The sequence below is a fragment of the Schistocerca piceifrons genome, chromosome 3, assembly GCF_021461385.2.
Source record: "Schistocerca piceifrons isolate TAMUIC-IGC-003096 chromosome 3, iqSchPice1.1, whole genome shotgun sequence".
Taxonomy (NCBI): Eukaryota; Metazoa; Arthropoda; class Insecta; order Orthoptera; family Acrididae; genus Schistocerca; species Schistocerca piceifrons.
In genome coordinates, this window is record NC_060140.1 from 341,294,352 (window position 1) to 341,317,193 (window position 22,842).

Sequence of the window (22,842 nt, forward strand, 5' to 3'; positions counted from 1 at the left end):
CTCGATAGGATTTACATCGGGGTAACGGGTGAGCCAGTCAATTCACTGTATGTCCTCTCATTCCAAGAGCTCCTACACCTGTGCTGTATGATGTGGTCGCACACTGACATCCATAAAAACGGACGGTTAAAAAAATTGTTTCGGAATTTTGCTAATCCTCATTTATTGTGGAATCAAAATACAACTGGTTTCATGGTAATTAGTCAAATTTTCACATTAAATGTGACTGAATTACATTAAGCCATTAAACCAACACAACCTCCCAATGTTCTATAAGGCACATATCCAGGCATCATCAAATGCAATGAATGTTAAGAGCCACCAATAATCTTAGATAATTACCGGTCATCACTAAGGGACATTCTAATTTGAACCAGCGTTGAACTCCCGGTAATACTTATAAAAATAGCTACCTTGGCTGTGATGGATGAATGTTAAAATTGTATGCAAATGCAGCCCCTAGTAAGTCACAGCAGAAATTGACAAAAAATTCAGGCTGCCCACAAAGAAAACTTGCATGTTCATAAAAATGGAATCAGAGTTGAATGCACCCCTGAAAAAAATGCAAGTGGGGGAGGAATACAGTATCACAATAACCTTCACTGGTGAGTGTACCATGTTAAAAGATTTTGAGGTCAGATACCCATGCAACTTACGTCTCCTCACACCTCAAGACACAGACCACCAAAACAATCATGTTCTACATCTACATAGATACTCCAAAAGCCACCATACAGTGCATGGCAGGAGGTAATCTGTACCACCACTACTCATTTCCTTTCCTGTTCCACTCGCTAACAGAGCGAGGGAAAAACGACCATCTATATGCCTCCTTATCTTCACAGTCCTTACATGCAATATATGTTGGCGGCAGTATAATCACTCAGCAGTCAGCTACACATGACAGTTCTCTAGATTTTGCAATAGAGTTTCTCAAAAAGAACATCATTTTCACTCCAGAGATTCCCAGTTGAGTTCCTGAAGCATCTCTGTAACACGTGTTGTTTGAACCTACCAGTAACAAATCTAGCAGCCCGCCTCTTAATTTCTTCAATGTCTTCCTTCAATCCGACCTGGTAAGGTTCCCAAACACTCAAGCAGTACTCAGGAATAGCTTGCACCAGCATCCTATATGAATTCTCGTTTACATATGAACCATTCTTTCCTATAATTCCAACAAAGAGATAGAGGGGCTGGCCAGTACTTACCTCAGCTCATTACAGCCGATAGATACACAAAACAGAACAGAAAAATTTTATCCTAGCTTTGTTCCTTCGGCAGGGAGGAGAGAGGGGAAAAAAGGGGAAGAAGGGTAAGTGGATTCAGTTACTCGAAACCCAGGTTATGAAGCAACAGGGGAAAGGTAAACAGGGAGGGTAGCAAAGATGGAGGCATGGGTGTCAGAGGGAAGCCAAAGATATTCTACTGTAAGTACTGTGCCAGCTTCAAACCAAAGAGGATGCATACAGAAGTGAAGAGGTATATAGTATAAAGATAAACACAACCGTGTAGGATGAAAAGATGCGTGAATGGCTAAAGAGGAAAGGGAAAGAGAAGAATGAAGAGTAAATGGGAGTGAGGTTGGTTAACGTAGGTTCCATCCAGGGGGATGGTGGGCTGAAAGGATGCGATGGAGTGCAAGTTCCCAACTCCGCAGTTCCGAGGGACTGGTGTTGGGTGTGAGAAGCCAAATGGCACGTACGGTGTAGCAGGCTCCCAGGTAACTAGAATTATGCTGGAGGGCATGCTCTGCTACTGGGTATCTCCTAGGGGGACAGTTCGTCTGTGCTCGTTCATGAGCTCAGCCAATTTAGATGTTCGTCATATCAATGTAAAAGGCTGCGCAGTGCAGGCATGTCAGCTGATAAATGACATGTGTTGTTTCACATGTGGCACTGCCTTGATCTGTGTATGTTTTACCAGTAGCGGGGCTGGAGTAGGTGGTTGTGGGGGATGCATGGGGAAGCTTTTGCAGCGGGGTCGGTTACATGGATAGGAACCACTGGGTGGAGAAGGTGGTCTGGGAATATTGTAGGGTTTGACAAGGATGTTATGGAGGCTAGGGGGGGCGATGAAAGGCAACTCTGGGTGGTGTGGGGAGAATATTGTCAAGGGATGATCTTATTTCAGGGCTTGACTTGAGAAAGTCATATCCCTGGCGGAGTAATTTGTTGATGTATTCGAGGCCAGGATAATATTGGGTGACAAGGGGGATGCTTCTATGTGGTCTGAGGGTAGGAACATTAGAGCTGGACGGGGAGGAATGTATTGCTCGGGAGATCTGTTAGTGGACAAGGTCTGCAGGATAGTTGCGGGAGAAGAAAGCACTGGTCAGGTTATTGGTGTAATTGTTGAGGGATTCGTCACTGGAGCAGATACGTTTGTCACGAATACCTAGGCTGTAGGGAAGGGAGCGTTTGATGTGGAATGAATGGCAGCTATCAAAGTGAAGGTACTGTTGTTTGTTTGTGGATTTGATGTGGACAGAGGTGTGGATGTGAGCTTCAACAAGTTGAAGGTCAACATCCAGGAAGGTGGCTTGGGTTTTGGAGAAGGACCAGGTGAAATTCAGATTCGAAAACGAGTTGAGGTTATGGAGGAAATTAAGGAGTGTTTCTTCACCGTGAGTCCAGACCACAAAGATGTCATCTATAAACCTATACCATGCCAGGGGAAGCAGCTGTTGGGTCTTCGGGAAAGCCTCTTCCATGCAGCCCATAAAGAGGTTGGCACAGGACGGAGCCATCCTGGTTCCCATGGCCGTTCCCCTGATTTGTTTGTAGCTCTGGCCTTCAAAAGTGAAGTAATTATGGGTGAGGATGAAGTTGGTAAGTGTGATAAGAAACGAGGTTTTTGGGAGATCTTCGGGTGGGCGTTGGGAGAGGTAGTGTTCAAGGGCAAGGTTCCTATAATTCTCCCAATAAATTGAAGTCGATCACTTGCCTTCGCTATCACAGTTCTCACATGCTCGTTACATCTCACATCGCTTTGCAACGTTATGCCAAGATATTTAAACAACTTGAATGTTTCAAATAGGACACTACCAATACTGTATCCGCACATTACAGGTTTGATCTTCCTACTCATCTGCATTAACTTACATTTTTCCACATTTAGGGCTAACTGCCATTCATCAAACCAACTGGAAATTTTGTCTAAATAGTCTTGTACCTTCCTAGCAGTCATCAACCTCGACACCTTACCGTACACCACGACATCAGCAGCAAAGAACCGCAGATTGCTGCCCACCCTGTCTGCCAAATCATTTATGTATATAGAGAGTGGCAGTGGTTTTATCAACCATGTTCCTAGGTGTTTTGTGTTCTCACTTCCAGAATCACTACCCAACTGAATCTGCTCTCAGCCGAAAAAAAAGCATGTGAACCCACTCTTCATTGATCCACTTCCTGCACTCTTGGAACCATCGCAAACAGTGCCTCCAATGTGTGGGTGATAATGGAATAAAACATACTGGTTGTCAGGCAGAGAGGCCACCTGCAGGCAGCCACCGTGCCACTGTGAAGCATGAGATTCCGTACCTTGCAGTCCTGTTAAATGTGGTTGCAATCACTCCCACTGCTTGACATGGGTCCTTTCTTGCCTGTTGCACTCTGGAGCAGTCATGTGCTGCTGTAGCTGACTGTGTTTGACCACCTCCTCTCCTTCAGGTAACAGTGCCTATGGTTTGTAACATTTTCCGTGCATGTAATACAATGCTGTGAGCAATACCAAACTCCTGAGCTACACTCATCACGTTTCATTCTTCTTCCAGTTTCCTGTTCATTCTTTTTCATGTGAAGTTATCCAAATGTTGTCTCTAAGGCAATATGGTAACAGTACACTTTAACTGCTTGCTGACTGACACGCATGATGTTTTTCCAGTTTTTTCAACTGCCTCATGTCACGTGGCCAGACCACTTCTTGGCACTACAGTCATGCTGATATCAAGCTGTGCACAGCTGGGAGGCTCCCATACTTTCATTCATTTCCACCTTGTAGGAAATGTGTTGTTACTTCTTCTATCTCGTCCTTCTTAAGTTTAGCAGATCACTGTATTTTAGATGGTGTAGCTTCCAACAGACCTGACCTTATCAACAGCAACAGTACAATAGTAAGGAAGATTAGCATTTAATGTCCCATCAACAATGAGGTCATTAGAGACACAGCACAAACTCTGATTGTTGCAAGGATAGTGAATAAATTTGGCTGAGCCAACACAAAGGAATAATCGGAGTATTTGCCTGGAGTGACTTATGGAAATCACAGAAAACCTGAATTACGATCAATTTGAACTGTTGTCATCCTGAATTCAAGAAGAGAGTGCTAACCACTGTGCCATCTAGCTTGGTCTATCAGTATAAAGACTGGGATATCATTTTATCATAGCAAAGATGGTTACTGAAATTGATGAATCCATAAAAAAAAAAAAAAAACTAGGAGAGTACGCTTGATAGAAAGAGCAAATAAGCAGTTTTCAGCATCCCCCATAGACAATGAATGGACATAATTTAGTTCCAATTGATGGACTTAGAGTAATTATGAGCAAAATTTAAACTTACTGTAAATTACAGTCTGGAGAAATATGTGCCAAGTACGTGGATTAATGATGAGAATGACCTACTGTCATTGGAAAATGCTGAGGAACTCTCAGTTCAAAAAATAACACACAATTGACAACAGGCACAAGTTAGTAGAAAATCACTTGCTGTAAAAAGATCAATGTGCGAAACATGCAAGGACTTCTACAATCATACCTTAGCACAAGATCTTGCACAGAACTCGAGAAAATTCTGGTCCCAAGTAAAAATTGCTAAGCTAATTTTAAATCTGTGAATTTATTAAATCATTCACACAGAAGGATCATGCAAATGTAGTGTAGTGTGACTGTTGCAGCAGACTCCCATATGGAGGACATAATAATAGGCACCCTGGTGTAGAGAAGGAACTTAAAGAGTTAAAAACAAATAATTTGTTAGGTCTAGATGGAATCTCAATTAGGTTTTCAGCATTGGCCCCTTATCTATACTGCATTACCGAGGGAGGTGGCGCAGTGGTTAGCACACTGGACTCGCATTCAGGAGGATGACTGTTCAATCCCGTGCCTGGCCATCCTGGTTTAGGTTTTCCGTGATTTCCCTGAATCGCTTCAGGCAAATGCCGGGATGGTTCCTTCGAAAGGGCATGGCAATTTCCTTCCGCATCCTTCACTAATCCCATGAAACCGATGACCAAGCAGTTTGGTCTCTTCCCCCAAATCAACCCCAACTCTATACTGCATTTATCACGAATCCTCACCCAGCACAAAGTTCTCAGTAACTGGAAAAAAAGGGCATAGGTGATTCCTGTATACAGGGAGGGTAAGACAATAGACCCACAAAATTGAAGACCAATATCATTAACATCAGTTTACTGCAGAATTCTTGAACATAATAAACTCCCTAAAGATGGAAAAACTTCTGTCCACAAATTTGCATGGGTTTGGAAAGAATCACTCGAGCGAAACTCACCTTGTGTTTTTCTCATGACATCCAGCAAACCATGGATGAAGGTCAACAAGCAGATTCCATATTCCTACATTTCTGGCAAGCCTTTGACACAGGCTCCACTGCAGACTTATCAAATGTCCCTGCATATGAATTAGGTTCCCAGATATGCAGGTGGCTCAAAGGCTTCTTATGTAATAGATCCAAGTATGCTGTCTTTGACGATGTGTCCACCAGATACGAGGGTATCATCAGGGGTATGATGGGAACACTCTTATTCTATATATACATAAATTACCTGACAAACAGGGTTTTATGCTGTGGTGTATGCCACAGAATCATTATTGAGTGAATGCTGGAGGATGCAGGCAAAATTTATAGTCTGTGCGATGAATGGCAGCTCGCTCTAAATGTAGAAAAAAGTAAGTTACTGCAAAAAAAATATGAAAACTGTTCAGATACAACATTGGTAGTATGCTGCTTAACACTGTCACATCGATTAAACATATAGGCATAATGAAATGGAATGAACACATGGGCAGCTGTAAGTACAATGAATGATCAACTTCAGTTCACTGACAGAATTTTGGGAAATTTTAGTCCATCTATAGAGGAAACCACATACACATTTATAGAGGAAACCACGTATACAGCAATAATGCGGCCCATTCCTGAGCACTGCTCAAATGTTTGGGATCCTCACCAGATCTGTTTAAAGGAAGATATTGACGCAATTCAGAGGCAAGCCACTAGATTTCTTACTGGTAGGTTTGATCAGTGCGTGAATGTTACAGAGATGCTTCGTGGACTCAAATTGGATTCCCTGGAATGAAAACATTCTTTTCACAGAACATTATTGAGAAAATTTTGAGAACCAGCATTTGAAGATAACTGGAGAACTATTATACTGCCACCAACTTACATTATGCATAAGGAATGCAAAGACAAGATAATAGAAATTAGGGCTCGTGTGGAGGCATATAAACAGCGACCCCCCCCCCCCCCCTCATCCTCACTATTTGCACGGACATTATGCTGCAATACAGCTGACCATTCCTGATTTTCACGAATAAAGCTATGTAGATGTCATCACTGCCGTAACGCATATCCAACTGGATCAAGGCTGTTATCCTTCACCCTTGACATGTTTATGTGATGAACTTGCTGTCATCTCCACACTGTGATGTACACGCAACGGAGACTATAGATGTCAACTATGTGACGCTTGGGTGTTCACATTACGAGACACAAAGGTGTGAGTTTCCCAGGGCTTCGATCAGAACAGGTATTTATAACATACATCTGTGACAGACATATTTTGGCAACAGTCCACAGAGGACAATGTAAGTATTGTCCTGCAGAAGCAGACATACATCTATAAATCAGACATAAAGTATCCTGTGAGAGTAGACATGACGTGAACTTTGTTGAATGTCTAAAGTACACTCTAACAAAATTAGTATAAACTAATCACACTTTGCTGAAATCAATTTTTCATGCACATTGTTTTATGCATCACATGACTTGCCCTTCAAAGGAACAACAGAGTCAAACAAATTATTGGTCTTTGGAATAGTCAGACAACGAAACACTGCAGAAACATCTTTGAAACACCACCTATATTACTTGCCGAACCTAAAATGATTTAGATTCATAAATAAACTGTACAGTTTTATTTTATGCTTTATCTACAAGTTGTGCATAAGCAGGAGCACAAAGTAGTTTCCACATAAATTAATTTGAAAATTATTTTGAAACTCCCACCCCCATGAACCATGGACCTTGCTGTTGGTGGGGAGGCTTGCGTGCCTCAGCGATACAGATGGCCGTACTGTAGGTGCAACCACAACGGAGGGGTATCTGTTGAGAGGCCAGACAAATGTGTGGTTCCTGAAGAGGGGCAGCAGCCTTTTCAGTTGTTGCAGGGGCAACAGTCTGGATGATTGACTGATCTGGCCTTGTAACACTAACCAAAACAGCCTTGCTGTGCTGGTACTGTGAACGGCTGAAAGCAAGGGGAAACTACAGCCGTAATTTTTCCTGAGGGCATGCAGCTTTACTGTACAGTTAAATGATGATAGCGTCCTCTTGGGTAAAATATTCCGGAGGTAAAATATTCCGGAGGTAAAATATTCCGGAGGTAAAATATTCCGGAGGTAAAATAGTCCCCCATTCGGATCTCCGGGCGGGGACTAGTCAAGAGGACGTCGTTATCAGGAGAAAGAAAACTGGCGTACTACGGATCGGAGCGTGGAATGTCAGATCCCTTAACCGGGCAGGTAGGTTAGAAAATTTAAAAAGGGAAATGGATAGGTTAAAGTTAGATGTAGTGGGAATTAGTGAAGTTCGGTGGCAGGAGGAACAAGACTTTTGGTCAGGTGAATACAGGGTTATAAATACAAAATCAGATAGGGGTAATGCAGGAGTAGGTTTAATAATGAATAAAAAAATAGCAGTGCGGGTAAGCTACCACAGACAGCATAGTGAACGCACTATTGTGGCCAAGATAGACACGAAGCCCATGCCTACTACAGTAGTACAAGTTTATACGCCAACTGGCTCTGCAGATGAAGAAATTTATGAAATGAATGATAAAATAAAAGAAATTATTCAGGTAGTGAAGGGAGACGAAAATTTAATAGTTATGGGTGACTAGAATTCGAGAGTAGGAAAAGGGAGAGAAGGAAACATAGTGGGTGAATACGGATTGGGGGAGAGAGATGAAAGAGGAAGCCGTTTGGTAGAATTTTGCACAGAGCATAACTTAATCATAGCTAACACTTGGTTCAAGAATCATAAAAGAAGGTTGTATACATGGAAGAATCCTGGAGATGCTAGAAGGTATCAGATAGATTATATAATGGTAAGACAGAGATTTAGGAACCAGGTTTTAAATTGTAAGACATTTCCAGGGGCAGATGTGGACTCGGACCACAATCTATTGGTTATGAGCTGTAGATTAAAGCTGAAGAAACTGCAAAAAGGTGGGAATTTAAGGAGATGGGACCTGGATAAACTGAATGAACCAGAGGTTGTAGAGAGTTTCAGGGAGAGCACAAGGGAACAATTGACAGGAATGGAGGAAAGAAACACAGCAGAAGAAGAATGGGTAGCTCTGAGGGATGAAGTAGTGAAGGCGGCAGAGGATCAAGTAGGTAAAAAGATAAGGGCTAGTAGAAATCCTTGGGTAACAGAAGAAATATTGAATTTAATTGATGAAAGGAGAAAATATAAAAATGCAGTAAATGAAGAAGGCAAAAAGGAATACAAACGTCTCAAAAATGAGATCGACAGGAAGAGCAAAATGGCTAAGCAGGGATGGCTAGAGGACAAATGTAAGGATGTAGAGGCTTACCTCACTAGGGGTAAGATAGATACTGCCTACAGGAAAATTAAAGAGACCTTTGGAGAAAAGATAACCACTTGCATGAATATCAAGAGCTCAGATGGAAACCCAGTTCTAAGCAAAGAAGGGAAAGCAGAAAGGTGGAAGGACTATATAGAGGGTCTATACAAGGGCGATGTACTTGAGGACAATATTATGGAAATTGAAGAGGATGTAGATGAAGATGAAATGGGAGATACGATATTGCGTGAAGAGTTTGACATAGCACTGAAAGACCTGAGTCGAAACAAGGCCCGGGAGTAGACAACATTCCATTGGAACTACTGACGGCCTTGGGAGAGCCAGTCCTGACAAAACTCTACCATCTGGTAAGCAAGATGTATGAGACAGGCGAAATACCCTCAGACTTCAAGAAAAATATAATAATTCCAATCCCAAAGAAAGCAGGTGTTGACAGATGTGAAAATTACTGAACTATCAGTTTAATAAGTCACAGCTGCAAAATACTAATGCGAATTCTTTACAGACGAACGGAAAAACTAGTAGAAGCCGACCTCGGGGAAGATCAGTTTGGATTCCGCAGAAATGTTGGAACACGTGAGGCAATATTGACCCTACGACTTATCTTAGAAAATAGATTAAGAAAAGGCAAACCTATGTTTCTAGCATTTGTAGACTTAGAGAAAGCTTTCGACAATGTTGACTGGAATACTCTCTATCAAATTCTAAAGTTGGCAGGGGTAAAATACAGGGAGAGAAAGGCTATTTACAATTTGTACAGAAACCAGATGGCAGTTATAAGAGTCGAGGGGCATGAAAGGGAAGCAGTGGTTGGGAAGGGAGTGAGACAGGGTTGTAGCCTATCCCCGATGTTATTCAATCTGTATATTGAGCAAGCAGTAAAGGAAACAAAAGAAAAATTCGGAGTAGGTATTAAAATCCACGGAGAAGAAATAAAAATGCTGAGGTTCACCGATGACATTGTGATTCTGTCAGAGACAGCAAAGGACTTGGATGAGCAGTTGAACGGAATGGACAGTGTCTTGAAAGGAGGATATAAGATGATCATCATCAAAAGCAAAACGAGGATAATGGAATGCTGTCAAATTAAGTCGGGTGATGCTGAGGGAATTAGATTAGGAAATGAGACACTTAAAGTAGTAAAGGAGTTTTGCTATTTGGGGAGCACAACAACTGATGATGGTCGAAGTAGAGAGGATATAAAATGTAGACTGGCAATGGCAAGGAAAGCGTTTCTGAAGAAGAGAAATTTGTTAACATCGAGTATAGAGTTAAGCGTCAGGAAGGCGTTTCTGAAAGTATTTGTATGGAGTGTAGCCATGTATGAAAGTGAAACATGGATGATAAATAGTTTAGACAAGAAGAGAATAGAAGCTTTCTAAATGTGGTGCTACAGAAGAATGCTGAAGATTAGATGGGTAGATCACATAACTAATGAGGAGGTATTGAATAGAATTGGGGAGAAGAGGAGTCTGTGGCACAACTTGACAAGAAGAAGGGACCGGTTAGTAGGACATGTTCTGAGGCATCAAGGGATCACAAATTTAGCATTGGAGGGTAACAATAGTAGAGGGAGACCAAGAGATGAATACACTAAGCAGATTCAGAAGGATGTAGGTTGCAGTAAGTACTGGGAGATGAAGCTTGCACAGGATAGAGTAGCAGGGAGAGCTGCATCAAACCAGTCTCAGGACTGAAGACGACAACAACAACATGTTGAAACTTGTGGTAGAGGTTCAAAAATAATATGTGTAAGGAAAGTTATCCATAAAAAAATTTAGTGTCAGGGAAACAATTAATTGAGAAAATAGGGCTTATGACAGTACTAATCAAAAATAATGTTAAATGGTAGGAAAAATAATAAAATTTCGTGCATAAAAACAGTTTTTACTATAATCATACTGTTGGCTTGCTTATGTTTATAATATGGACCAAATACTAAAAGTGCATTGTAGAAACCAAAAGAAGAAATTGATGAGCAGCTGACAATGTCCTCAAAATTTCCAAATCACTGTGTGTGGGGAATATGTTACTGACATGAAAACTTGCAGGTGCCCCTAGCATACAGCAACACAACTACTTCGTTTGACACTAACAGATATTGCTTCTTAGTCAGAACATTTTCAACACCACCATACTGTAGCTTATATTATTGTTCTAAAGTACATTTAAATTTTTCCTTGGATAATTTTAATACATAGTATTTTCTTTTCATATGCCCCCAATACATGGTTAACAAGAATATGGTTTGAAAATATTAAAATATCAAACACCTGTGTTCTTTTTGTACAATCAGTACACACTTCAGTTGTCTCACTTCTCTCTATGAGTATTTTTAGCATCTGGTAAAGTAAAATACAGAGAAGGCTATCGCTATGTATAAAGTCATATGATACAGAAAGGTCAGTTTTTGTCCACTCAGGTTTCCTGATAGGAGCCAACAAGACAAACATAATAAGGTGGATGATAAACTGTATTTCATATTTTAATGTGCTACTAGCAGAAAAGGAACAATACCTGGAGAACAAACTGAAAACTTCCGTTGTGACTTTCCAGCTTGAATGTAACCCAAAGCGAAGAAAGTGCCAACATGTTTCAGTGGCCATTTATCATCTGATGTTGCTGGTTTCTCGCGAATGCTATCACCAGGTTCATACGGCTGCCATACACATCCATCAACGTCATGCCTTAGGCACATAGCTGGAGCTCTTTCCGGCTTTAGCTGACAGCTAAATAGCCACTGCAGACCACCTAAAGTTACCTAAAATCATTAATGCAAAACATATGATTATTTGAAGTCAGTACTAATTATTCTGAGCCATTTATAATTTGCTGTATATATTATTATTGGCATGATCATTAAAACTTACACACACTTGCTGGTGCCAATGGTAGCTAATATTCTCCTATATTTTAGATCTGAAGATGGTCTAATTACTCCATCCTAGTAATTTCAATTTTCCTCATGCAAGTTACATACTATAGTACTAAATCAGAGCATATTGTCATTGAAGAAACAGTACTATATAAATGATTTTTCTCATTTTCCTGATGTTAGTCATTTGTCATACTTGGTTCAGTGCACATACTGTTACCATCGAGATAACAAAACATGTGAAGGTATGTATTGAGCAGTTACAATGGGTTTGTGGTTTTGTGTGCTTATGAATTCATGCAGAAAATTGATGCTGAGTCAGTAACATGGTATTGTTTCTTTACAATGATATGCTGTTAATGCCATGTGAAATAAATTATAAACATTATTTATGCAAAACCCTAATTAATACCAACAGAATGAATTGAGTATGGCAGCAACGTGTTCATGTACAAATCTATTCCACAAGACAGAAAGTACTTTGTATGAATAGTGATTTCCTGTCCCATTCATGTCCTGAGCTATGGGAAAGTGACTGTATGCTTCTGTCGACAACATAATCTTTCTATCTTACTCTCAAGATTGCAACTCAAGTTATACACACTTCAAAAAAAGTTTTGCATCACTCTGGTTCCCAGAACTCCTGAAGACAGATGTTGACTGTGGATATTGTATCACAGACATAGTCCCTTTGGCTGTTCAGAGCTGTCACAAAACCCTCTCAAAGATGTAAACAACCATGCACAAGCAGCACCTATTAGACGGAGGGGGTCCGACAGCCGATCAGTTCCAGTCATCCCACCAGGAAGAAGGTACACTGCTCGTGTTGTCTGTAGTTCAACCGTACCTGGACTGTCAATACCACAGTTAGATCGCGTCTGCACTGTTACTTTGTACCAGGAAGGGCTCTCAACAAGGGAAGCATCCAGGCATCTCAGAGTGAACCATAGCGATGTTGTTCGGACATAGAGATGATACAGAGACACAGGAACTGTCAATGACTTTTTTTCTTTTTTTTTTTTTTTTGTAGGGTTTAAGGGCGCTCAACTGCTGAGGTCATTAGCGCCCAGTCACTGGTGTTAGAGCAAATGGAATCTGCTAAAACTCAAGGGGATGGGGGGACACCAGAAGTACCTGACAAAGATGCAGATAAAAGAAGTAAAAAGGTTAAATGTCTTTGGACAAGCCAGTTAAAGTTATAAAACGCAGAATACGAGCAGCTGCTCGAGCGTCATCAGCTAAAACATCCGGTAAAGTAGATGGCAGGGACAGGATAACACGAAATTGACTAAAACAGGGACACGACAATAAAACATGGCGCACTGTTAATGCCTGACCACAAGGGCACTGCGGGGCTGGATCACCAGAGAGCAGGTAGCGGTGGCTAAACCGGCAATGCCCAATCCGCAACCTGGTCAGAAGGACCTCCTCGCGCCGAGATGGTCGGGAGGATGTTGTCCAAGCAGTTGGGAGCGGTTTTACTGCTCGGAGCTTGTTTCCTTGGAGGGATGACCAAGCATCCCACCACAACAGCACAAGCCTCTTACATACATCCCCACGAACGTCAGATGACGAGACACAATGGGAGGCTGGCCGAGGCAGGAGGACTGCAGCCTTGGCTGCAGCATCCGCAGCCTCATTCCCAGGCACTCCTACATATCCGGGAACCCACAGAAAGCTGACAGAACCACCATTATTAGCGAAAGAATGGAGGGACTGCTGTATCCGTTGAATCAAGGGATGGACCGGATAGGGAGCTCCAAGGCTCTGAAGAGCACTGAGTGAGTCAGAGCAGAGTACATACGATGAATGGCGGTGGCGGCAGGCATACTGAACGGCCTGATGGAGAGCAAAAAGCTCGGCCGTAAAGCTGGAACATTGGTCAAGGAGCCGGTATTTAAAGGTGGCGGTCCCGACGACAAAGGCACAGCCGACACCATCGTCAGTTTTGGAGCCATCGGTGTAAATAAAGGTGTGACCGGCAAGTCGAGCATGAAGTTCGACAAACCGTGAGCAATACACTGCAGCCGGAGTACCCTCCTTCAGGAGTGAGCTGAGGTCGAGATAAATAGGAACCGGAGTCTGGAGCCAAGGTGGTGTCGGGCTCTCACCCTCTCTGAAGGTGGTAGGGAGGGCAAAATCCAATTGTCGAAGCAGGCGACGGAAGCGGACTCCGGGGGGCAGCAGGGCAGACACATACAACCCGTACTGACGGTCGAGAGAATCGGCGAAGAAGGACTCGTAAGAGGGGTGGTCGGGCATAGACAACAGCCGGCAGGCATACCGACACAGCAGTACGTCGCGCCGGTAGGTCAATGGTAACTCGGCAGCTTCAGCATAAAGACTCTCGACAGGACTAGTGTAGAAGGCTCCGGTCGCAAGACGTATCCCCCGATGGTGGATGGAGTTGAGCCGTCGTGAGAGGGACGGCCGAGCGGACGAGTAGACGAAGCTCCCATAATCCAGCTTCGATCGGACTATGGACCGATACAAGCGAAGCAGGACAGTGCGATCCGCTCCCCAAGATGAACCGCTAAGAACTCTTAGGACATTAAGGGAAGTGTACAACGGGCCGCCAAATAAGAGGCATGTGGAGACCAACACAGTTTCCTGTCCAACGTGAGCCCTAGAAACTTAGTTGTGTCCACGAATGGGAGAACAACGGGACCGAGATGTAAGGATGGCGGAAGGAACGCTTTATATCGCCAAAAGTTGATACAAACTGTCTTCTCTTCAGAGAACCGGAAGCCATTTGCCACGCTCCATGAGTAGAGGCTGTCTAGACAACGCTGAAGGCAGCGCTCCAGGAGGCATGTTCTCTGGGCACTGCAGTAGATCGCGAAGTCATCGACAAAGAGAGAGCCTGAGACATTAGGTGGAATGCAATCCATAATTGGATTGATCGCGATGGCAAAAAGGGCTACGCTCAAGACGGAGCCCTGAGGTACTCCGTTCTCCTGGAGGAAGACGTCGGACAATACGGAACCCACACGTACCCTAAACTTTCGATCCGTTAAAAAGGAATCAATAAAAAGGGGCAGGCGACCGCGTAGGCCCCACCTGTGCATAGTGCGGAGGATACCTCCTCTCCAACAGGTATCATAAGCCTTCTCCAAGTCGAAGAACATGGCTACCGTTTGGCGCCTTCGCAAAAAGTTGTTCATGATGAATGTCGACAAGGTCACAAGGTGGTCAACAGCGGAGCGGCGACGACGAAAGCCGCATTGGACATTAGTAAGTAGTCGTCGAGATTCAAGAATCCAGACTAACCGAGCATTAACCATGCGCTCCATCACCTTGCAGACACAGCTTGTAAGAGAAATGGGGCGGTAACTAGAAGGAAGGTGTCTATCCTTCCCGGGTTTGGGTATAGGAACAACAACGGCGTCACGCCAACGCATGGGGACTTGACCTTCGGTCCAGACGCGATTGTAGGTACGAAGAAGGAAGCTTTTGCCTGCCGGAGAAAGGTGTGCCAGCATCTGAACGTGAATGGCATCTGGCCCCGGAGCAGAGGAGCGGGACAGTGCAAGCGCACGTTCGAGTTCCCGCATAGTAAAGGGGGCATTATAAGTTTCCAGATTCAGCGAGTGGAAGGAAGGTCGCTGAGCCTCTTCTGCCTCTTTCCTGGGAAGGAAGGCAGGATGGTAATGGGCGGAGCTTGAAACCTCCGCGAAAAAGCGGCCAAAGGCGTTGGAGACAGCCACAGGATCAACAAGGACCTCATTACCTGAGGTCAGGCCAGGTACCGAGGAGTAGGCCTTAATGCCCGACAGCCGGCGCAGGCTACCCCAAACGACAGAAGAGGGAGTGAAACTGTTAAAGGAGCTGGTGAAAGAGGCCCAACAAGCTTTTTTGCTGTCTTTGATGACTCTACGGCATTGAGCTCGGTGTCGTTTGTATTCTATACAATTCGCCAACGTAGGATGGCGGCGAAAGGTGCGTAAAGCACGTCGTCGAGCACGGATAGCGTCCCTACAAGCCTCGTTCCACCAGGGGACGGAAACGCGACATGAAGAAGAAGTAGTACGAGGAATGGAACGTTCGGCAGCATTGATGATAACAGCCGTGAGGTATTCGACCTGACTGTCACAACTGGGAAAATCGTGGTCCGGAAAGGTCGCCAGGGAGGAGTACAGTCCCCAGTCAGCTTTCAGTATGTTCCAGCTCGAAGGACGTGGGGATGGGGTGTGGTGCAGGAGACGAACGACACGGGGGAAGTGGTCGCTCGAATAGGTGTCAGAAAGGACATACCACTCGAACCGACGGGCAAGAGTGGCAGAACAGATCGAGAGGTCCAAGTGGGAGTAGGTATGAGTAGAGTCCGAAAGGAAAGTCGGAACGCCGGTATTGAGGCAGACAAGATTGAGATGGTTCAAGACATCCGCCAAGAGTGAGCCTCTTGGACAGGACGCAGGAGAGCCCCAAAGGGGATGATGGGCATTGAAGTCGCCAAACAATAAAAACGGCGGGGGAAGCTGAACGATCAGGTGCATCATGTCAGCCCGACTAACAGCAGATGATGGTGGAATGTAGATGGTACAAACTGAAAAAGTAAAAGCAGAAAGAGTAATGCGGACAGCTATTGCTTGGAGTGGGGTGGTCAATGGGATGGGATGGTAATAAACATCGTCCCGAATCAGCAACATGAACCCACCATGAGCTGGGATACCGTCCACAGGGGTGAGGTCATACCGCTCCGAGGTATAGTGGGTAAAGGCAATACGGTCAGTCGGGCGCAACTTGGTTTCCTGGAGACCAAGGACGAGCGGACAGTGCAGGCGGAGGAGCAGTTGTAATTCCTCCCGATTAGATCGAATACCTCTTATGTTCCAATGAAACCACGCCATCGCTAGTCAAAAGGTTGGGGGAAACGAGACGGGGGAAGAGCTGGTCACCTCGACGGCCGCGGAGGGCCAGGTTGCGAGGGAACTACGCTACAACCGACGGGAGGCGGATCCGGTTCCATCGACTCGTCGCCAGCTGCGGCTGCTGTCCCTGGTTGTGTAGGATGGGCCGCATCATTTGCCGACGAAAGGCCGGCGGAGCGCCTGGCAGCAGAGCATCCCGGCGAAACTGAGGACGGCCGGGAGCAGCGACTCACGGATGGAGCGTCAGATGAAACGCGCCGGGGTGGAGAGGGGGATAGAGACTACTTCTTGGAGGCCTTCTTGGAAGGCCGAGGAGGCACAGGGATGGTGGGCTGGACCCGAAGAAGGTCCTCACGCGCGGGGTCCGTTTTGGAACGCCGGACCTCGGAAGCTGGGGTCCGGAACGTTTCCCCGATGGACGCCTGTGAAGAGGATCGCTTCTCAGGTGGCATGGGGGGGGGGGGGGGGGGGGGGAGGAGGAGGAGGAGGAAGGGTGGCCCCTGGGGCAGAGGAAGTGGGGGCCACGGGGGAGGAGGATTTGGAAGGGAGGGATTTGGGAGGCGGAGGCAGAGCCCCCTGATGGGCGGAGGAGGCGGAGGGGCGACAGGAGAGGGGTGAGGATACCGCGGAAGGAGTGGACACAACTGAGGCAAACGAGGTGGTCAATGGCACGGGATGGAGGCGGTCGTACTTCTTCCGGGCCTCAGAATAAGAGAGCCGATCCAAAGTTTTGATTTCTTGTATCTTCTTCTCCTTCTGATATGCGGGGCAGTCAGAGGATCTAGGCGAGTGGACGCCAGGACAATTAACGCACCGAGGTGGTGGGGTGCATGTATGTTCCTCACGAAGAGGACGTCCACAATCGCCACGAAGGGGCTCAGCTTCACACCGTGATGACATGTGCCCAAAGCGCAAACACCTAAAACAGCGCATAGGAGGCGGGACGTCAGGTCGCACGTCACACCGGTAGCACATCACCTTTACCTTCTCTGGGAGAACATCCCCCTCGAAGGCGAGGATAAAGGCCCCGGTGTCGATGCGACGGTCTTTGGGGCCGCGCTGGACTCGCCGGACGAAATGCACGCCTCGGCGCTCCAGGTTGGCCCTGAGCTCCTCATCAGATTGTAGCAGGAGGTCACGATGAAAAATAACCCCGTGTCCTATTTAGTGCCAGTTGTGGGACAATGGATACTGGGATGTCCCCTAGGCGGTCGCACGCCTGGAGCGCCGCCGACTGTGTGGCGGAGGTGGTCTTGATAAGGACGGACCCTGAACACATCTTGCTGAGAGCCTCGATTTCCCCGAAGACGTCCTCAATGTGCTGAACAAAGAACATGGGCTTGGAGGTGGCGAACGTCTCCCCATCGGTTCGAGAACAGACCAAATAGCGGGGGAAGTACTTCGCCCCAAGCCGGCGGGCCTGTCCCTCCTCCCATGGAGTGGCCAAGGGGGAAAGGGCAGGAGAACCAGAACTAGAAACAGTACCTTTTCTTTTGAAAGACTCGGCCGCAGAGCGACCAGATACATGTTGACGTTTCATCTGCGAAACATCCGCCCCGATACCACCCACTCCGACCAGGGGCTCTCCCCACGGGCGCCACCCAGCTGCAGCAAGGGCCACCTGGCAGGATGACCATTGCCGGGAGTCCTGATGCCCCAAGGAGACGGGCATCTACTCCTTGGCCGACGTGGGGAGGGTGCAGCTCAGGTATCGGCAGTACGATCCCTGTGTTGTCAGGGGGCTACAACCTAGAGGGTACATGACGACCCCACCACAACGGGCTGGCTACCGTGCTGGATTTCTGGTGCCATGGAAAGTCCATCACGATTGCTGGTGCAGATGAAGATGCACTATGGGCGTAACTTGGACAAGCCATCAGGCGTTTAGGCCCAATTTGAGGAATAGTGGGTATGGTTACAACGCCGGTGCAATGCTGAGTGCCAAGGTCTTAGGGCACTTAGGACCAGTGGTACACCATGTAAGGTGTCCTTCCCCAAAAGGCTCGTACTTCTGTAGAATTTTGAAAAATGGAGGTCAAACCCCAAGGGGGACCATTACATGGAAGGCCGAAACGGTTGAAACTCCTTTTAGTCGCCTCTTACGACAGGCAGGAATACCTCGGGCCTATTCTTACCCCGGACCCGCAGGGGGGGTCAATGACATGCCTCGCTCAGGCCGCCCAAAGGCTACTACTGCAGTGGATGACCGCTACCTACGGATTATGGCTCGAAGGAACCATGAAAGCAATGCCACAATGTTGAATAATGCTTTTCGTGCAGCCACAGGACGTCAAGTTAAGACTCAAACTGTGCACAATAGGCTGCATGACATCCAACTTCACTCCTGATGTCCATGGCGAGGTCCATCTTTGCAACCACAACACCATGCAGCACAGTACAGATGGGCCCAACAACATGCCGAATGGACCACTCAGGACTGGCACCATGTTCTCTTCACTGATGAGTGTCACATGTGCGTTCAACCAGACTATCGTCAGAGATGTTTTTGTAGGCAACCCGTTCAGGATGAACGTCTTAAGACACACTGTCCAGCAAGTGCAGCAAGATGGAGGTTCCCTGCTGTTTTGGGGTGACATCATGTGGGTCGACGTACACCACTGGTTGTCATGGAAGGCGCTGTAATGGCTGTACGATTGGTGAATGCCATCCTCCAAGCGATAGTACAACCATATCGGCAGCATACTGGTGAGGCATTCGTCTTCGTGGAAGCCAATTCATGACCCCATCATCCACATCTTGTGAATAACTTCCTTCAGGATAACGACATCGCTTGACTAGAATGGCCAGGATGTTCCCCAGATTATGAACCCTATCGAACATGCCTGGGATAGATTAAAAGAGCTGTTTATGGACGATGTGACACACCAACCACTCTGAGGAATCTATGCCGAATCACTGTTGAGGAGTGGGACAATCTGGACCAACAGTGCCTTGATGAACTTGTGGATAGTATGCCACAATGAATGCAGGCACGCATCAATGCAAGAGGACGTGCTACTGGGTATTAGAGGTACAGGCATGTACAGCAATCTGGAACACCACCACCTCTGAAGGTCTTGCTGTATGGTGGTACAACATGCAATGTGTGGTTTTCATGAGCAATAAAAAGGGGAAAATGATGTTTACGTTGATCTCTATTTCAATTTTCTGTACAGGTTCCGGAACTCTCGGAACCGAGGTGATGCAAAACTTTTTTACATGTGTGCATCTTGGTGGCAAAAGAAAGGTCACTTAGGCTTCTTCGAACACAGGTTCTCCAAAATTACCCAAGAGGTTTCACAAGAACATTTGAGTTCTACAAGCATCTCTGTACACTTCTTTATGGACTATACAGATCTTTTACAGTCCTAGCAGAGTGCCTCTGAATTTATTCATGTTTGTTATCATACATACTTAAGAAGGACTTCAAGTTCTTGAACAATACTCTAGAATTCTCTACACTTGTGTCTAGGACAACATTTTCTTTACAGGTCCAGTGCACTTTCCCAAAACCCTTCTAAAAACTCTGTTTTCCCTCCATCTTCCCTAATACTGATTTTGCATATTTGTTGTATTTCAAATTTCTCCTTGATATTTCAGTGATGTGATGTGCTCTGATGTTTGCTACTAATTTTGTAATTAAATAATATTGTGTTCTTTCTCTTTATTATGGGCATTACCTTGCAAGTAGTCATCTGGGGCAACATAGCCAAACAGGCCAAACAGGTTTTGTGTGTGTGTGTGTGTGTGTGTGTGTGTGTGTGTGTGTGTGTAATTGTGTGTGGGCGCGCGCGCAACATACATACATAAATAAAATTGGGAATCCACTTTAAACTGTGGGATTCCTTATAACTAGTGGGTGAGTCAGTTCACAGGCTAGATGGAAGGTTTGAGCATATCACCTCCACTTACATTATACTTAGTTAAGCACCATTACATACAAATCAAGTTTATGTCTAGGAGATATTATTATTTCTACTGAAACACAGGGGAGCTCAACATTTGAAAAACAAACAATTTTGATGCATTACAGCAGGAAAGACCTACACACAGTTTCAAAACATAGCACACACATTTTTTTAAATTACAGTAGCAACAAATAACACCTTCAGTCATGAGGTAATTAGCACTTTATTACGAGACCCTTCCACACTGAAATTTCTGTGTTTGCCATTCAGTGGCTAAACAGAAATGTAACTGGAAAGCAGTGAATTACAAGGCACTGTGCTTGAATGCTTGTAAAAAATAAATCCTAAAATAAGCTTTCTGTTATTTAAATATCACAATAGCATGGATAAATACTGTGAACTTCATTAACATTTTTGGGAAGAAACAGCAGTTTCTGTCACTGTACAAGATGTTATGATTCTATGTTACACTTGCTATATTTTCTACTGACTATGTGCAACTAAATTCCATTTTAAACAATAGAAATACCAGGTAACAATATCAATAATGTGGGAAAAGACAGATTCCAGCCCAACATGCTGAAGTTTGTGGGCGTGTGTGCGTGAAGTATGCTTGCTTGTGTGTGTGAATGGTGTATGTCTGTCTTTAAATGATGAAGGCCGTGGCCGAAGCCTTTTACGTAAAGTGTCTTAATTTTGCCTGTCTGCAACTTGACATATCTTCTTTATGATAAGTAGTACTCTGTCTTTTCCCACATTGTTAAATAGAATTTTAGTTACACTAAATTCTGAAAATGAATCAAAATGCAAGCTTATCTGAATGTGAATAACTAGCCAAACTACACTGACTTTTGTAAGTTTACTAACTGTTACCCTCAAGTGTCTGCATGTTCGGATAAACATAGCTTATGATATCAAGGCAAATGATATTTCACAGAATCCCCAGTGCAAAAACAAAGAAGAGATCTAGAAGTTCCATTCAGGGATTTGAGTCTGGTAGCAAAACTGAAAACAACCAAAGGAAGCCTAATATTTTGAATTCCGTTTTTAAAAATTTATTGAAGTGGAAAATTACTTGACAATCTTTAAAACCCCACTAAACAGAAACTATAGATAAAATCAAACAATGGAAAATCCAGGAGGGAATACATAAATACAACATAGGATACATTGCTACTCGTAACATAGAGAAGGTATTGAGTGACAGAAGGCACACTGAAAGAAGACTGCTTGATATTATCAGCTATTGGACTAAGTCCATTATCGAACAGAGAAAACACGCGCATGTGCCCCCCCTCCCTCCCCCCCCCCCCACCTTTACACACACACACACAACTTATATATGTCCACTTTTGTCCCCCCCCCCCCTTTTTTTTTGTGGTTGTAGGGCGCACAACTTCAACGGTCATTAGCGCCCAGACTACGTTAGGAATGCACCGCGAGTCACAAGTTTAAAACAGCAACGAAACGGAAAACACGATAAAAGACAGACTGACAGGCATAGGATTAAAAAAAGAAAGCAGCATAATCAAATGTCCTTAGAGAGGGTTGTCAAATTGATAAAATGAAGAATGCGAGCAGCTGCTCGTGGGTCATCCGCTAAAATGGCTTCGAGTACATGGCAGGCCAAGATCAAGACGCAGTGTGTTAAAATCCGGACAGGACGTTAAAATGTGGCGGACCGTCAGCAATTGCCCGCAAGGGCAGAACGGCGCCGGCGCAGCTGTCAGCAGATGGCGATGGCTGAACCGGCAGTGTCCAATTCGTAACCGGGCCAAAACTACCTCCTCCCGCCGAGAAGGGCGTGAGGAGGACGTCCAAGCCACGGGAAGACGTTTCAAGGCTCGAAGCTTGTTGTCTGTAAGTGCAGCCCAATCGGCATGCCACAGCGATAAAATGCGCCGACAAATGACCCTGCTACAATCTGACTAAGGGACACAACAAGAAGCTGTCCGAGGCTGGAGGACCGCAGCCTTGGCCACGGCATCTGCAGCTTCGTTCCCAGGGATACCGACAAGGCCAGGAACCCACATAAAGCTAACCGGAGAACCGACGTCCGCCAGCTGCTGAAGAGAGCGTTGGATCCGGTGCACGAAAGGGTGAACCAGGGACGGATCACTGAGGCTCTGGATAGCGCTCAGGGAATCGAAGCAGATGACATATGCAGAATGTCGGTGGCGGCAGATATAAAGAACAGCCTGGTAGAGGGCAAAGAGCTCAGCTGTGAAGACCGAACAATGGCCATGGAGCCGGTATTTGAAACTTTGTGCCCCGACAATAAAAGAACACCCGACCCCGTCATTGGTCTTAGAGACATCTGTATAAATGAAGGTCATAT

General features: G+C 45.2%; 1 protein-coding gene across 1 annotated transcript in view; it reads right to left on the reverse strand.

Moving 5' to 3' along the window:
- The window catches only part of LOC124789932 (nudC domain-containing protein 1), a 154,731-nt gene that overhangs the window by 18,333 nt on the left and 113,556 nt on the right, over positions 1-22,842 (reverse strand). The window contains exon 9 of the mRNA XM_047257457.1: positions 11,368-11,611. Within this exon, the coding sequence (XP_047113413.1) occupies positions 11,368-11,611 (244 nt within the window). The remainder of the gene's footprint in view (positions 1-11,367; positions 11,612-22,842) is intronic.